The sequence below is a fragment of the Ambystoma mexicanum genome, chromosome 13 (genome assembly GCF_040938575.1).
Source record: "Ambystoma mexicanum isolate Mex_15411 chromosome 13, UKY_AmexF1_1, whole genome shotgun sequence".
NCBI lineage: Eukaryota > Metazoa > Chordata > Amphibia > Caudata > Ambystomatidae > Ambystoma > Ambystoma mexicanum.
In genome coordinates, this window is record NC_090938.1 from 670,606,446 (window position 1) to 670,624,476 (window position 18,031).

General features: G+C 50.3%; 1 protein-coding gene across 4 annotated transcripts in view; it reads left to right on the forward strand.

Annotated features, from left to right (window-relative positions):
* Positions 1-18,031, forward strand: part of MLLT6 (MLLT6, PHD finger containing) — a 1,444,709-nt gene that overhangs the window by 1,317,460 nt on the left and 109,218 nt on the right. For all 4 annotated transcript variants that reach the window (XM_069634689.1, XM_069634688.1, XM_069634691.1 and 1 more), the window contains one exon: positions 12,300-12,676. In XM_069634689.1, coding sequence (XP_069490790.1) covers positions 12,300-12,676 — 377 coding nt within the window. The remainder of the gene's footprint in view (positions 1-12,299; positions 12,677-18,031) is intronic.

The following is an 18,031-nucleotide window of genomic DNA, read 5'->3' on the forward strand; positions in this document are numbered from 1 at the left end:
TCCTTCCAAGCGACCTGGGGATCCCGTAAAAGACAACCCCCAACACACATCCTGGTGAGATCCACTAGACTCGAGGACCTGCATTTTAAGACATCCCATGTTTTGCTGCGACCTTGCGGGGCTGAAATACCATGGCACGTCAAGCCATTGGGCAGTGCAAGGTCTCCGAATTCTGAATCTTGCTGAGACCTTTGGGGACCTCCTGCTGGACCTCCCAGGGACACGAATCAAGTCCTTGAATCCCCCCACCAGACTGCTGGACCAGATTAACGATGAGAATCCGACCATTGATATTCAGTCTTCTCCTGGCTCCTGAAAAGGGCACCAAAACCACAGAACCGCATCCAGCCACAAATAAACTCTTGCTTGGAGCCTTCTCTGTTGATCCTTGCTGCAAAACCCCTTCCAGTGCTTTGTCTTCATGACCAGGAATTCATCGACTTGGTTTTTGGCTGCAGAGCCTGAAGACGTCCTGCTACAAACTCTTCTTCTGTGCTGTGGTACTCTGTTGGCTGTGTTACGCATTGTGTTTTTCCTGTGTAGCTTTTGCGGTGTTTAAAGTGATTGGGAGTCATCTCATCCAGTTCACCCACGGCTGGAATCCTCCTAGGGTGTCTTTTCTGAAGTCCCTAGAACCTAACTAGCTCTTAAGTGAACTACTTGACTTTTTCCTACATCTGTGCCTGTCCCGACCTGTCTGCTGGACACTAGAGTACTAGTCACCCTCTCCTGCCACTGAGAACACAACTGCTTCAACAATAGGGAAATCTTATAAGGTTTGGGCCTGTTGGCTAGAAAATGTAATAGGTACTTACTTGTTAAAGAGTTTAACTGGCCCTCTGGAAAAGGAACAGTTACACAAGGGCTTACTATCCTTTGAATGTGTTTTGCCATTCTGAAAAGTATGTATAAAGTTATCTTACTCGCCTGTGAATTGGGTTCCCCTCTTCCCAGATGTAATGCTGTTCGCTTCACTTTGCTGTTTCTTTTAGGATATAAATGTGTATGTTCACCAACTAGGTCTTGCTTCACCTGACCTGCTCTTTAGCCTGTCTAGAATAAGACTACATTGGGTTTTACTTAACTTGAATAGCTGTGTGCAATTCTTAATAAGTGTATTGTAGGTTTTACTAACCTTAGTCTGCCTTGTGCCATCCTAAAATAATTGAGATGTATTGCTTACCTTAGTCTGTATTCTACTGAACTGAAAAGCAAATGTAATTGTTAATTACATTAGGTCTTACTCACCTGGTATAACTGAGGGTTATCCTGAATTTAGTTATAGGTTTATACTGTTGTATGAATTTGTGTTTCACTATTCAGAAAAGTTGCCTAACAGGGTTGGTTTACTAATTGATTCCTTAACCGAGCGTCACTGCAAGACTGATGGGGTATACTACCCTCGACTTACTCTAAAGTAATCTAAAGGTAACTTGTGGTTTTACTCTCCCTGAATAGGTGTGTTCTATTCTAAATATGCACGATTAGGTCTGACTTGCCTAGAAGTTAGTTAGTATTCTGAACAAGGTTTATGCTTTGGTCCATGTACCTTCAACAGTTGTGTTGTGTTGTTGTAATGTGTTTATGATTCTATGACAAAGTACTTGCCCGCCAAGATTTACCTTGGCCTATTTGCATTTATTATAAAACTTTGTTTTATAATACTTCTGGGAGTTAGTGTTTCTGGTGAACCATTTGTATGCTACATGTTATTTGTACCTTCCTACAGCCCTCTCTCCCTTCTCCAGCATGGGGTCTGGCATGGATTCACATGCTCATGAATATTCCCCGTCGTCAGGCTGGGAATCCTCGGTAAAGAAAAAACCAGTATCAGTTTCGTTTCTGATCTGTCTTTCGTAGTAATAACCAATCACTGGTCTCTGCGTCATACTGACCACAGCCAATGACTGCCCTCTACCTAAGCACCGCCTCTGGCAGCCATCTTCAGATTTTTACCGCACGTTCATGTGTTGGGATCCTCGTGCTATTGCTCTCGAGCGTTAGTGCTATTTTTTCGCGCTTTTTCACAAAAACTTCGATTCTTTCGGTCAAAAGAGCCTCAAGCTCCACCGATCCTACATCCGATCAACGGGGACCCGTGTCGGATTCATCTGTGCCCCTCAAGGGTGAAGATTTCGTCGAGCTACACTTCGGAGGACTCCAGAAGCTTCTCAGGCCCGGTCTCGGAGATGGCCCAGGAGAAGGGAAGCTCGACGCCCGGAAAGCTGTTCAGGGCCTGCCCTGGATGCCAGCTGCAGAACGTCTTCAAGGAGGACGAACACTCTTTCTGCCTTTACTGCCTTCATGGGGACAAGACGCACGTGGAGAAGGACTGTGCGTTTTGCGGCAACATGTCGGAACGGACCATGAAGGACCGCCATCAACGTCTCGCCAGCTGGCTGGAGGGTAAGAGCCCGTCTGGCGAGAAGAAGAAGAAATCTGAGCGGTCTTCTAAGACCTTTGAGGGCGCCCCGGCGACGGGGGCCCAACATAAGGCCAAGCACCGCGAGTCCGCTGGCACCGGGAGCGCCGAACGGTCGGGCTCTACGGGCGCCAGGCAGGGCGCACCCTCCCCGGCACCATCAACCACGAGCCAACGCTCTGGGTCGGGTAAGAGGAAGGCCGAGCACCCGGCGAAGCTCCTGGAGAGACCCCGGTCGAGCTCTAAGGCAGAGGAGGAGCGTGGCAGTGCCCCCTCCCTCAAGGATAAGGCGGTGAGCGCACCTAAGGTGGTGAAGGCCTTGATCCATTCGACCAAGCCCTCTATCGAAACGGTCGCGGCGGCCCTGGCCCAGCCTGTGGAGGCTGCACCAGTGGTGGCGGCCTCGGGGCCCAGAATCTCCCTGCCTCCTCGGAGGGAGTCTTCTTTCGTGCCCATCGATAGGACCCCCGTGAAACCCTCCGTGGGGAAGAAGGGGGGGCAGGGCGTCGTCGTAGATTCGGCCTCAACCTCAGAAGAGGAACTGATCGAGGTCTTAAGCCACGGCCTAGGCGTGGAACAAGACCAGCCCGTCGGAATGGGCCCCGACGCAGGTGACGACGACGACATCGTCGAGGATACCGACGGGGCCCCTGCTCGCCCGTCGGATTCCCCTCTGCCAGCGCCGCAAGACAACTCAGCGGCCATTTTGTTGGCTATACAGTCCTTATGCTCCGAGATAAGGACGAGACTACCGTTACCGACGGAGGAACCTCTCCCGTCGGGGGATCCAGAACCGGGACCTTCTGGTGTTCCCCCTACCAAGAAAAGAAGGATCCATCCACCGCCTCCTTTTCAACCATCGCGCCCCGTCCAGCCCTCCTCCCCGTCCACCCGAGGGGATGATACGGGGACTGACACGGCAGCGACGGGTACGGACGACGAGGCATACGACGAGGATTTTCCGTCGTCGCCTCCCCCCAGGGCTTCTCCGCCCGACGAGATTGGATCGTTCCACTCAATGATCGCCAGGGCATCCGAGCTTTTCCAACTCTGCCCTGAGGAGAAGAAAAAGGAAGGCTTCCTTTACCAACGGCGCGAGACCAAGAGGAAGACGGTCCTCGCAGTGCCTCTGTTGGACGACATTTGGGATGAGGGCCTTTCCCTCCTCAAGAACCCTTCCACGACGCCAGCGAAAAGAGACCGGTACGAGAAAAAGTACCGGGTCCCGGACTCGGCCCCCCTATGCCTCCGGGCGCAGCCTACCCCGGACTCCGTCGTCTCCGCGGCAGCCAGGAAGAAAGCGGGGGGGGGTGCGGCCTCCACGTCGACTTCCCCGCCGGACGGCGAGGGAAAGAAATTGGATGCCATGGGACGCAGAGTCATCTCGTCGGCGGCGACGACGATTAAAGCGGCCAACGCCTTGGCTATCGTGGCCCGCTACGACAGGGAACTCTGGTACAAGATAGCTCCCCTGCTGGATTTTCTGCCGGACGACAAGAGGGCGGAGGCCCTTGAGATCCTGCAGGAAGGTGAGGTGGCCTCGGACCACGCCATCACCGTGGCGACGGACATCGCCGACACTGGGTTCCGCCAGATGGGCAACGGCGTTTGCCTTCGACGTCGCGGATGGCTCAAGGCTACGGACTTTCGGCAGGACGTCCAGAACAGGGTCCTGGACATGCCCTTCGACGGGAACAACCTGTTTGGGAAGACAGTGGACGATTCCCTTCAGGCCATCAAGGCGGATACTGAGACGGCCCGGGCCCTTGGAGTGCTGCAGCAACGGCGGACGCCCTTTCGGAGCGGCGGAGGCAAGGGCGCCTCCAAAGGTTCCGGCGGCGGTTTCGCTTCCTACCGTCAAGCGGCCCGCTCGTCGTCGCAAGAGGCCTACAGAGGACGAGGCAAGTCTGGCGGCCCCCGCCGTCGTCGCCAAGGAGGCCAAGGCGGCAAGGCCGCGTCCAAGCAGGATTGAACCGGCCGTGGGGTCGGGCCCCCACCGAAGCACCCCGGTGGGAGGCCGGCTGGCGGGCTTCGTCAGCGTGTGGGAGTCCATCTCCACCGACCTTTGGGTGCTGGACGCCCTGGCCCGGGGCCACGCGCTCGAGTTTCAAAGAAGGTGCCCGCGCGTCCCCCCCGTGGCCAGGAAAGAACTTCACGTCCCTCAACTTCTCCTGGAGGTAAAGGCGATGCTCAGGAAGGGCGCCACCGAACTCGTCCCAAAGAGGCTTCGGGGCTCCGGAGTCTACTCGCGTTACTTCCTCGTGAAGAAGAAGACGGGAGGATGGCGCCCCATCCTGGACCTGCGACGCCTGAACAAGTTCATCAAGGCGCAGAAGTTCCGGATGGTCACCCTCCAGCACGTCCTGGGTCAGCTGGAGGAAGGAGACTTCCTATCGTCGTTGGATTTGGAGGATGCCTACTTCCACATTCCCATCCTAAAGGGGCACCGAAAATTCCTCAGATTCGTGGTCCAAGGGCGTCATTACCAGTTCAAAGCCCTTCCCTTCGGACTGCGGTCGGCACCCAGGGTTTTCACCAAGTGCCTCGCACCGGTGGCGGCGCAGCTGCGCCGCGAGGGGATTCACGTCTACCCCTACCTGGACGACTGGCTCATCCGCGCCAAGACGAGGGAGCTCGCCGTGGTCCACACGGCAAGGACCGTCCAACTCCTCACGGACCTGGGATTCTCCGTGAACTACGCCAAATCCCACCTGGTGCCCGCGCAAGTCGCACTGTTTCTGGGAGCGAGGCTCGACACAGTGTCCCTTCTGGCCTCCCCGTCGGAGGAGAGGACCAGGACCATCTTGGGCAAGGTGCAACGGATGTTGGTGGCCGACGCGGCCAAGGTGAGGTCCATCAAGTCCCTCCTCGGGATGATGTCTTCCTGCATCTACCTCATTCCCATGTGCAGGCTCCGGATGCGCCCGTTGCAAGAGTTCCTGGATGCGCGCTGGATCCAGACGACGGGCAGCTTCGAGGAAAGGATCAAGCTCGACGAGAGTTTCCGACGAGCGATACGGTGGTGGGGCACCCGCGCGCATCTGACGGCGGGCATGGACTTCCAGACCCCAGCCCACCAGGTGACTGTGACCACGGATGCCTCCCTAGAAGGGTGGGGAGCGCACACCGAAAATCTGCACGCAAGGGGACTCTGGCTCCCGACGGAGAAGTCCCTGCATATCAACGTCCTGGAGCTCCGTGCAGTGTTTTGGGCCCTCAGGTCCTTCCTTCCGTCCCTCAAGGGCAAGGTGGTGAGGATCTTCACCGACAACACCACCACCATGTTTTACATCAGGAAACAGGGCGGAACCAGGTCCCCAGCGCTGTCCAAGGAGGCGCAGGACCTGTGGCATTGGGCCGTCGCCCAAGGGATTCTTCTGGTGCCGTTTCATCTGGCAGGGATAAAAAACACCATCGCCGACTCACTCAGCAGGGAGCTGCGCTCGTGCCACGAGTGGGAACTACGGCAGGATCTGGTGGATCGCCTCTTCCGACGGTGGGGCACACCCCAGATCGACCTGTTCGCGACGGCGACGAACACCAAGTGCCGGAGGTTCGCCAGCAGGTTTCCCCAGACGAGGAGCATGGGCGATGCTTTCTCGTTCCCCTGGGAGGGCCTGTTCCTCTACGCGTTCCCTCCCTTGCCTCTGCTAATCCGGCTCGTCAACCAGCTCAAGAGGTCACGGTGCAGGATGATCCTCGTCGCACCTGCGTGGCCGAGGCAGATATGGTTCCCGGACCTTCTGGACTTGTCGGCGTCCCCGCCAATCAAGCTGCCGGCGGACGCGGATCTACTCTCCAGGGAAGGAGGCGCCATCCTCCACCACGACCCGAAGTCGCTGAACTTGCAGGCCTGGCTCCTGCAGCGCTAGAGTTTGGAGGATACGACATACCGGCCGACTGCAGAGAGGTTCTTGCAAAGGCCAGGGCGTCCTCGACTCTTAAATGCTACGGACACAAATGGAAGAGGTTCTCTGTCTGGTGCCACGCACAGAAGATTAACCCTCTACGGATTACGGCTCCCCAAGTGCTGCCGTACCTGCTGACGCTGGCCAAAGCTGGTCTGGCACACGCGTCCATCAAGATTCATCTTGCTGCGATCTCCCGATACACCAGAACCACGGGCCGGACGTCCTTGTGGTCTCATCGTCTGGTGAAAGAGTTCATGAAGGGACTGTTCAGATCGTTCCCGCCGGTGAAGGCTCCGGCCCCGGCGTGGGAGCTCAACGTGGTACTGACCAAACTCATGGGACCTCCGTTCGAGCCTCTGCACTCGGCCCCGTTGAAGTTTCTATCGTGGAAAACAGCTTTTCTCGTGGCCATCACCTCCGCACGACGAGTGGGAGAGATCCAGGCCCTTTCCTGCAAGGCACCGTACTTGACTTTCCACGACACGAGGGTAGTGCTCAGGACGCACCCCTCCTTCATGCCCAAGGTACCGTCGGACTTTCATCTCAACGAACCCTTGGTGTTACCTGTGTTCTTCCCGTCGCCTTCGTCGCCGGCTGAGAGGACTTTGCACTCGCTGGATGTAGCTAGAGCGCTGAAGTTCTACGTGGACCGCACGAAAGGTTTTCGGAAGACGTCACAACTCTTTGTGAACTTTGGACCTGTCAATCAGGGGAAGGCTCTCTCGAAGGCTTCCATCTCCAGATGGCTCTCCGGCTGTATCATGTACTGTCACCGGTTGGCAAACCGACCGCTGCCTGGCCGTCCGAGAGCCCATTCCACCAGAGCGATCGCAGCTACCACGGCGTTCCTATCTGGTGTGCCCCTGCTGGACATATGCAGGGCTGCTACGTGGAGGTCGACGCACACCTTCACGAAATTCTACTGCGTCGACCGGGATTCCAGGGAGGAGTCCAGGGTCGGCCAAGCAGTGCTGCGCAACCTGTTCGCCTGAGGTGAGCCTGGTGAGGAGGTAAGATGCTTAATGTTGAGTTGATGTGATGCTTAATGTTGAGCCTTTGCCACCTCCCGTGGTTGTGCATGTGTGTACTGCTATGTATTCTTTATTCATGAGCATGTGAATCCATGCCAGACCCCATGCTGGAGAAGGAACAAGTTACTTACCTGTAACTGTTGTTCTCCAGCATGGGTCTGGCATGGATTCACATGCGAACCCTCCCGCCTACCCCTCTGCGGCTCTTCACTTGGTCATACTGCCACTTCACGTGCTTCCAAATCTGAAGATGGCTGCCAGAGGCGGTGCTTAGGTAGAGGGCAGTCATTGGCTGTGGTCAGTATGACGCAGAGACCAGTGATTGGTTATTACTACGAAAGACAGATCAGAAACGAAACTGATACTGGTTTTTTCTTTACCGAGGATTCCCAGCCTGACGACGGGGAATATTCATGAGCATGTGAATCCATGCCAGACCCATGCTGGAGAACAACAGTTACAGGTAAGTAACTTGTTCCTTCTAAGATAAGCCTGGCTGCTATGTCTATGATACCACATACTCGGGAGGTACAGCCTTATACTAAGAGTGGAGGTTGTCTCAATTGTATGGTTTTACTAAGCCCTTAGTTGGACTTCAGAAAACCTGTCCTATCAGTCCTTCTAATGTGTGCTTTGGGAAACCAATAGGCAGTATCCAACAACTAGACTGCGTATGTTGGTGATCTGCGCGCCAAACCAGGTTTGGTTCCATTGTTTGTTTTGTCCTTGGCGGGATTCACTGGTGAAGCCCACCTCTAACTCCAGCATGTCTCACAGGGCAGGAAGCGAGGGAGGTGCCCGAAACTCCTTGTGCTTAGTCTCCTTGGTTACAGGAATGCACCCAAAGGTGATTGGCCAGCTTCCTGTCCTTGAAGGACAGCCACCCTGCTGTGTGATTGACAGCTAGGGTGCAAATGAATGGGAGAAACCTGCATAAAAGGCGAGGTCTTTTGCTTGGAAGGCAGAGTCGACCACTGGACAAAGGAATCCGAAGAAGAACTTGGAAGAGACGCTTGCTGCAACTCTGGACTGTTGGTTTGCCTGGTGAAGCCCTGCTGCCCTGCTGAAGCTCTGAATTCACCTATACTACAGATGCCCTGCAAAGGACGACTTCTCCCCTTGGGTTGGTGGGATCAATCGACCCCAAGACAAAATCATCTGGAAATCCCCTCGGAGCTGGTTGTACTTCCACTGCTGCTGCAGGAACCGATTATCAGGGAGAGGAAAACCAGGATCAAGTGCGTCATTTTTAAGTCAGACCCGACCTCCAGGAAGATCCTCCGGACTCCCATGAAGCAGGACTGACCAAGCCTGAGCCACCTCAACAGAGTAGAGTGCTGGACCCCAGATGCGAGGAAAGTCCATAAGGTATCCGAGAACCGCCTTGGTGCTATTTGCGAGAAGCTGAAACCGCGAAGTGCCGCTGATCTGAAGTTTGCCCATTGCTGTAGGCGACATTCAACCCTTAGTGTAGGAGTCCCCAGACGTTCTCCCTCTTGTTCCCACAACTGAGGCCAAGGAACAACAGGATCTGCCATGCTACAACAGGAACAGAAGCCAGCTGGAACCAATTTCTTCAGACCTAAGGTACTGTAAAACTAAGGGGTACTTACCTCTTATCGTGTCGACTTGCTAGCTCTCAGTTGAGTCTTGTCTTGGTTACCCTTGCAGAGTTGCTTGCAGCTTTGCCTTCCACAAGCCTCCCAGCTTGTGGCCCAACAGTGATTTCATTTTCTACAAACATTTCTAAAACATTGTGCAAGACTTTTTACTTACCTTCAAGAAGTGCTTCAGCTCACTGAGACTTTTGCTCAATTGACATTGGCTGTCCTGGCTCCCTGAAGACTCTTCTAACCTCTGACTTTGTGATTTAACTATCCCTCCAAAGATGTACAAGTTCTATAACTTGTGTAACTGGGGAAGGATTATTTTACTTTGCATTGTGGGTTCAAAAGTACTTACCTGCTGAAGAAATATTTAACCATTGTTTGATTCCCTCATCTGTTCGTTTTGACACCAAACTCAGTATTGCTCTACATGTGCCAGTGATATATCAATGTCCACAGTGTGCTAGTTAAGTCACCTCAGGGTGTAGGAAGTGTTTGTGTTCCATCCCAAATGGTTATCTACTGATTTAAAGAAACTGAGTGTGTGAATTTTGAAGTATATGTTTGTGTTATATATATTTGCCCTTCCTAAAGACTGCTTATTCAACTAATGGTTAAATTAACAAATAATTGTTTAATCAAGAAACCTTGAGTGTAAGTGTTTATTTGGATACTTGTCACTGTGAATCTGTTATCACTCTACAGATCACATTGACCCCTCTTGAGATAAATCTGGCTGCTCAGCCACTCTAGCAACTTGTGTAATACATGCTTACACCAAAGTTGGGTTAACTGTTGCCAAGAGGACAAGGCTGGTGCAGTCTCCCCCAGGGTACTGCATACAATATTGCCTAACAGTTGGTTTCCATAGGTATTCTTCTTTGCTCCAGCCTTCCTTCTCATCACAGTACTAAACTGGTGATCATCATAGAGTTCAGTGGCACACTTCTTTGTTTCAGTATTCTCCTGGGACTCTGTTTCCTCAACTCTACATAGAAAGATAGAGGTGTGGGGGGGACCACAGGGTACTGAGTGGGGTGAAATGAAGGATGGGACAGAAATGAGGCAGGGGAATACTGCGTTCTCCGAAGGTGATCGTTACTGGTCCCATGGAGAGGTTCTCTCCACATGAGATCCACCCGCTCAGTACCAACCCCAGGGGGACTATCCTGTATCGGCCTCACCTCCCCGGCCGTGTCGAAGGGGCTCCCCTCCATGGAAGCAGTGACGATACCCTGGGATTTGTCATAACGCCAAAAATATTAGTTATTACAATACAGAATGTTGTTGGAAGGGATGTGATCAAAAGGGCTCACAAATACATATGTTATGGAATGCCCAACAATACAAGCATTTTGGCAAAAAGGTGATGCAAACAATTTAGCAGACTTTAGGAATGGCCCTAGAAAAATCAGATACGACAGCTCAGTTTGGCCCAGCAGTTATCTTTAACCAATCACCAGAAGAAATTGGCGCATCAGCAAATGCCAGGAGGATAATTATGAGAAATTGGAAGATGGCTAAGGGCCCACAGTTGGGATCCTGGCAAGAACTCATGTAACACATTGCAGGATTTAAAACTTTTTTTAGCAATGTAGTATGTTTATTTGGGAAGCATTTGAGGACCAAATTTAAATAATGTATGTAAATATAGGCAGGGTATGGAGAGTTTGATGGAAATTCCTTGTGGAACTTAATTGCAGTTTTTATTTTGATTATTGTGAATCATATTTGATTTCTGGTTATGAGTTTGGGTACAAATTTAACAAGGACTATCCTGTATCGGCCTCACCTCCCCGGCCGTGTCGAAGGGGCTCCCCTCCATGGAAGCAGTGACGATACCCTGGGATTTGTCATAACGCCAAAAATATTAGTTATTACAATACAGAATGTTGTTGGAAGGGATGTGATCAAAAGGGCTCACAAATACATATGTTATGGAATGCCCAACAATACAAGCATTTTGGCAAAAAGGTGATGCAAACAATTTAGCAGACTTTAGGAATGGCCCTAGAAAAATCAGATACGACAGCTCAGTTTGGCCCAGCAGTTATCTTTAACCAATCACCAGAAGAAATTGGCGCATCAGCAAATGCCAGGAGGATAATTATGAGAAATTGGAAGATGGCTAAGGGCCCACAGTTGGGATCCTGGCAAGAACTCATGTAACACATTGCAGGATTTTAAACTTTTTTTAGCAATGTAGTATGTTTATTTGGGAAGCATTTGAGGACCAAATTTAAATAATGTATGTAAATATAGGCAGGGTATGGAGAGTTTGATGGAAATTCCTTGTGGAACTTAATTGCAGTTTTTATTTTGATTATTGTGAATCATATTTGATTTCTGGTTATGAGTTTGGGTACAAATTTAACAAGGATTAAATAACCATAAAAAAAGGGTTCCGGTGTTGAAAGCATAAAGAAGTTTCTTCATGTGGTGAGAATCTTTACCCACAGAAGGATTTGATGTTATTACTGCTCATTGGGGATGAGAGATAGAGGGCTTGTCCCAGACTTGCTTACTTGTCCCCAGAAGGGGAGTCCTTCCCTATAAGGTCCTCATGCATTTTACCTCCCCTAGGGGGACTGTGTTGTCTCACCACCCTATCCTAAAAGGAAAGGGTTCCCATCTGGGGAGAAGTGAGAAGAATAACTTGGTACATTGCCAACTTCACATGTCCACTAATGTTTCAACATTGCACTCTTGTGATGTTACTAGATTGCAATGTTACCTATTTCGAGATCGTTTTTTTCATAATGACTTTCTTGTGGACACCCCTTATTATAAGTGATACTGTGTTACCCTGTGGTTTACCCCACTCCACTCCTGGGATTTCACATGTATTGCTCGCATTTAAACAGGAAAACAAGTGCATGTATCATATTTTTGCTCTTCCTTTTATTACAAGATGATCTAAATTAGCCAAAAACCACATACTTCCTGTATCCCTCTTTATTTATGAGTTAAAGGTAAATGTCTTCAAGACAAATAACAATTTTAAACGTGGCTTTATTGAAAAGAGACATTTGTTCAGGTAAAATTTGTTTTACGATCAGACTTGTGCAATGAGATTTCCATGTATTCATGATTTATAAAGGGCATCTCATGTGTTGTGAGCCTACTGCAGGGGTCTGCAACGTGTGCCTCTCCAGATATTTTGGTCTGCAATGTTGATCAGCTGTAGCCAGCAGATTATATGAGGGATCATGGGAGTTGCATTCAAACATTTCTGAAGAGCCAGAGGTTGCAGACCACAGTGTTACGTATGTTGGCATTTACTCCACTATGTTTATAGTAATCTGACTTGTCTGCTTTTGTTTGGCAGGATCCACCATCAGGCTGCCAAAGCAGAAGTAGTTCCTCTCTCTCCTTCCACAGCACTCCACCTCCAGTGTCCCTATCTCAGACTTCTGGTTCACATCCGCTTGGTATTCAGCAGCAGCAACTTGTCAATGGACTAACAAGAGTAACGGGGAGTGGGCTTGGAGGCGGGACTTCAGCTAGTCACACTCTTTCTTCCATTCCAATGGTGGGAAACCTGCTTGGAAGTCTGTCCGCAACCCAACATCAGGTCCCAATGAATGGCATTCTGGGAGCTTTGAATGGAGAGATACAAGGAGGAACTGCACTCTCTCAGTCCCAGTCTCCTCTTGGACAGTCCAGTGCACCACTGACCCTTCAGTTACCATCTACTCTCAACAGGTAAGACTCCTTTTAAACACTATGCATATGTTTATGGGTTATTATAGCATATTAGAAGCTTTGGGTTTCCAAAGACAAGAGGAAAAGGACAGGTAGATGAGATTGGGCTTAACCCAGGGAAGTCGCTGCAATCAAGTAAAATGTTTGTGCAACACCCGTCATGCTGAGTCAACTTTCACTGCTTGTGTTACTTTATTTGTTGAATGGAAAACACTGGAGTTGACATTTTTCACAAAAGCAATGTAGATTGCCTGCTAGTGTGCCTTTTTTGATGGTCACATGCGGGAGGCTAGGGGATAAAAGAAGGTTGACCCTGGGGCCTGTGGGATGCTACAAGCTGTGTGATGCTGGCCGCAAATTGGTATGTGGAGCACCTCCCAGTTTGCTCATCAATAACCTTGTTTGTAGGGGGTCCGCCCTTTTGAGGTCCGAAAAACCTACAATAGGCTCTGAAAGGAAAAGTTGGGTGAGCGAGGAATGAGCAGCTCGTAGACCAGTTTATTAACCATGATGAGTCATACCCATTTGAGATACACAAGCGCATGAGCACCACTTGCAGATTCTGCCACAGGCCCTGCTCACCTCACTCAGCAGGGGGTCAGCTGGTGTCTGGAGGAAACTACAAACAATAATGCAGAGAGATTTTCAGTTGCAGGTCCCAAGTGGTCAAACCAGAGAACTAGAATATAGACAAATAGATGCAGACGGATTCAAAGATTGAATACAGCCACTTTCTTACCTTGGCATGCAGAGCTGCAGTGCAGCCAACTGTCTATGGAATTGTAGTTTACCCAGGTTTTAATCACTCCCCAAATCCTCTGATTCACACATGGCTAATAAGACTCGCACTCACCTGGGCTGATCCTAGCCCCACTAGGGTTAGACGGGAGAGCAAATCTGCAGTGAGGTGGGGGTGGAGATAGGGCTTGGGAATTGGAGGAGGCATGAAAGTGAGGGTCCAGAGGGTGATGAAACGGTAAGGCAGTGGAGACCAGAAAAGAGCGTCGGAGGGGAAGTGGAAAAGGAGAGGTGGTAGAGAGGAGCGAGGGGTGAGGAGAAAGAGGGTAGAGCAGAGGAAGAAAAACACAGGAGCGAAGAGAAAGGGACGGGAGCTAGACCATTCAAAAACCAGGCCATGAAGAGATTTCTGAAGTTGTGCTGCAGGGGTCAAAGATCTACACTAGTTCAATCTGACTAGGTGTGGAAAGCTGATAGATAATGTGGTGTCCAATAACCTGTGCATTACCTGAAGTCTGAGCCCTGCTGGAAGACATAGGGGCACGAGGTGAAGGTACCTTGTAGGGGAGTCAAGGAGGACCAACACGTGACCCTGACCAGGTTATCAACACCCAAAAAGAGACCAAGCCAAAACAGAAGTGGTAAGACACTATGAAGCCTATAGATTGTGAATGACTGCTGTTCCCACCAAGGAGTCTGCCCTGTTCTAAGGGATAGGCGGATGGACTGGAGAACATCGTTCTAGCAAGAATCTGCGCAGGAACCCAGTGTATTAGTTGTACCAGTTTTAACCCCATTTTCCTGGGTTCCGTCAAACCTAATCCCTTCTTATGTGACCAAAATAAAGCCAATAGTAAACCTATGAACTAGAAGTGTCTGTTGATCCCTCTGCATGGAACTCTGCATACTCGAATATGAAAGAAGGTACTCCACTTCACATTTATTCAGCTCTTAGCTGCATTACAGTAGAAAGTGCCTTACTAGAAAGTCTGGTGTATTTCCAGCAAGACATTGCACGGAGAGGGTGATTTATGGCAGCTGGAGACATTTGGTAACAGAATTTCTGAGGCTTGTGGAATCTGCTTAGATAACATGCTATGCATAGACCAACATCTAGTGGAAGCTGCAGAGTATTACAGTTGTTGTTTTCGAAATTCGAAAAGGGACGTTGACAGGGCATGCCAGTAATACTATCCCTAGTGTGACATCCACTGTACCCATGGTCCTTCACGCGTCGAGGTCCGTCAGATTGTTTTATTCCGCCATCATCGTTGGATGCTATATATAATGCCATCATCGTGGATGCTATAACGCAGAGTTCTGTTTCGGTGAACGCCTTTTATTAATAACGTATTTAGAGCTAGTTACTCTTTCTATCCTTTATCTGCCGACCTTTTGTTAGGCAGAGTTTGTATGCAGTACCCTTTGGGACCACTACACACAACTAGGACTGCAGGTGTGAGCCAAACCAACCTTTGGTATAAGTCTGTACCACACAGTTTTTGGTAGCGAGCTGAGCAGCCAGGCTTATCTCAAGAGGGAATGTGAGCTTGTAAGGGTGTTGCACAAAGGTCTACAGTGACAAGTATTCAGATAGACACTTACACTGAAGGTTTCTTGGTAAAAAACACTTATTAATTTATTACACAATCATTTATAAAGCATTCACTAAATGAGGCAACCAATACCACACAAACAATACTGATTACTAAGCAGTTGAACTCCTTTGAAGTAGGAGCAAAATAGCATTGAAATAGGCGCAAAAAGGCATAAGTTAATAAAACTAATTTCTGATGTTTGTTAATCTGCTTAGAATCACATGCTGTGCATAGTCCGACATCCAGTGGTCACTGCGGAGTATTGCATCTTGTTTTTTGAAAGTCGAAAAGGGGACCTCGACATAGGCGTGTCTGTAATACCATCCCTATAGTGACGTGTAGTGTACCCAAAATCCCTCACGCGTCGATGTCCCTCAGATTGTTTTTTCCACCCAGAATCTGGTCGCCTTTTGCGGAGCTCATAAGAGAAATTGCCATTTACCATTTATTCGACCCATGGTTGATTTGTCAGTTATTAACTTACCATCTCCAGCCCTCTTTCGACGGCCATTCAACTTCCACACCGAGTCAAGATCTTCGACGCAGTGTTCTTATCGGCGCTGCCGAACACGTGGCCCGGCCTCGCCGGCCTCCACAGTAGGGAGAGTGGGGGTTGGGTGGACATTTCTGTTTTTGTTTAGAATGCCTTTCCTCGTCTCCCCCCTTTCCTTCTGGGTCGTTATTACTGGTTATGTCCTCAGCTATGGAGAGGACTCCTTTTAGATTTTGCCCACGTTGTAACAGCAAATTTCTGTGGAAGGACACGCATAAGCGGTGCAACCGTTGCTTACCCCTCGACCACAGCGAGGGTGGGTGTGCGGCCTGTAAACTCCTTCATCCAATAACTTTGAAGGAATGCAGGGTCAAGAGGTGGGCAGCCTACAGCATGTTGAAGGCGGTTTCCTCACCGAAGCGGAAGTGTGGCGAAGGGGATAGTGATAACGCTACCTCCAGAACGAAGGTTGTTGACCTCTCATTGGAGCGCTCTCGCTCCATCGCGTCTGTCCCGGGCCCCGAAAAGCTCAGCTCTGGCCTTACTTATGGGGATGTATACCCCGGCGACGCTGGCGCACACGAAAAAGTCACTAAGCACACCACCCACGGCCATTCATCGAGTAAATCAAAGAAGGCCTCAGCGCCAACAGAGATGCCGAAACCAGGAGCCTCCGCCGACCGTAAGGGCCGGCAGCAATCCCTGCAGCTGCATGCTCGCCTAGCGACTGGGCCGTCTTCAACTATGGGCGCTACCACCAAAACATTCGTCGAAACGCCTCGGAAGAGGACGTCCGTCGACAGCAAGGTTCCGGCACCGCCAAAAACTATCCACAACCAGCCCTCGACAGAGAAGCTAGTCATTGAAAGCATAGCTAGCGACCAGCCCTTGAATGAGAAGCTAGTCATCGAAAGCATAGCTAGGATAGTCTCCAAAGGCTCACAGAGACGGGTGGTGAAGAAGTCACCGAAACCCGCTCAGAAAGTCAGGGAGACGCCGAAATCTACAGAGGGTACGCCGGAACTTCCCCCCACGTCGAAGGGAAGACCCAGAGATACGTCAAGAGAAGGTTTCTCAGAGGGCGACGGGGGTATATCCTCCACGCTATGGGAGAGATCTTGACGCTTCGGGGCGGAGGAACAACCCTTTCCGCCACTAGACCGTTCAGGGTTATCCCACTAGACTAGGGAAAGATTTGAAACCTGTATGGACAGGCTAGATAGGTTTGTGTCCACTTCTGAACACATTCCACCTAAAAGACCAAGGGAGGTACTTCCTGAAGACCCTAGATCTAATTTCCCAAGACTTTTTGGCCCACTTGAGGAAGAAACAGATACATATGACCTCACTGAAGAAGACAAACATTTTCAGGAAGAAGAATTATTCCTAAATACTGAGGATTTACAAGAGCCTGTAGGGGACTTTGAAGAAGACCCAGACGTTTGTGAACCACAGCCCAAGCAGTCTCCAGGGGCGTCTACAGACCCTGATGTGTTAGACCTGCCCTCTCCTCAGACCACACCGGTCAAAGATCCTTCACCTGTGGACGATCAACCCACATTTAATGCAATGCTACGCAAGGCGGCAGCACATTTTCAAATTGATACAGGGGAGACTACCCCAGAAGTAGACATGGTTGAAAAGATAATCAAAGAAAAGCCACCTGCGAGCCAAGCCATACCCCTCTTCGCCTCAATCAAGAGTCGCCTTGTTCCCTCTCTATCTACACCTGCATTAGTTAGAGGTGTTAATCCAAGAATAGAGAAGCTTTTTAGCCCCTCACCCTCTGATCCCTTGTATATTAGGGTCATTCTAACCTGATTCCCTGGTAGTAACCACCATGATGAAAAGGGCGAGGGTTCTGCCATCTACTAGCGAAGCACCCCCGGACAAAGAGGAGAAGAAGCTTTATGCCTTAGGGAAGAGGATTACTTCCTCGGCAGCTTTTACCACGCGTATTGCCAACAATACAACTCTTTTGGCTAGCTACGTTGATGCTCAATGGGGACTGTTGCGCGAAGGCCTACAAGAAGTCCCTGAGCCCTTGCGAACCCGCTTATTTACCACTATGACAGAAGCTACTCGGATAAACCACAGCATCATCAAAACACCTTAGATGCTGCGGAAACGGCTGACCGTTCCCTATTCCAGGGCGTACTTCTTAAGCGACCTGCTTGGCTCAGAAACTCAGGTTTCAAGCCAGAAACACAGGCGTCCCTCATCAACAAACCCCTTCAAGACTCAAATTTGTTTGGTAAGGCGGTTGATGACGCACTCGGGACAGCTAAGAAGGAACACGAGACATTAAAAACCCTGGACCAAATCACGAGACCTCCGAATCAGCGAGGCTATGGCAACGACAAAATCAGCAACAATACACCTCAGCCAGCAACTGGTCTTCCCCCCCAGGGAACCAGTGAACAATATGCTCAAAGAGGACAACGTCGTGGCAAGGGAATAGGCCGGGGCCCCACTCCTAGAGGCTCCCCGGCAACCACCACCAAATGACCCGAAGGTTCGGGTCCC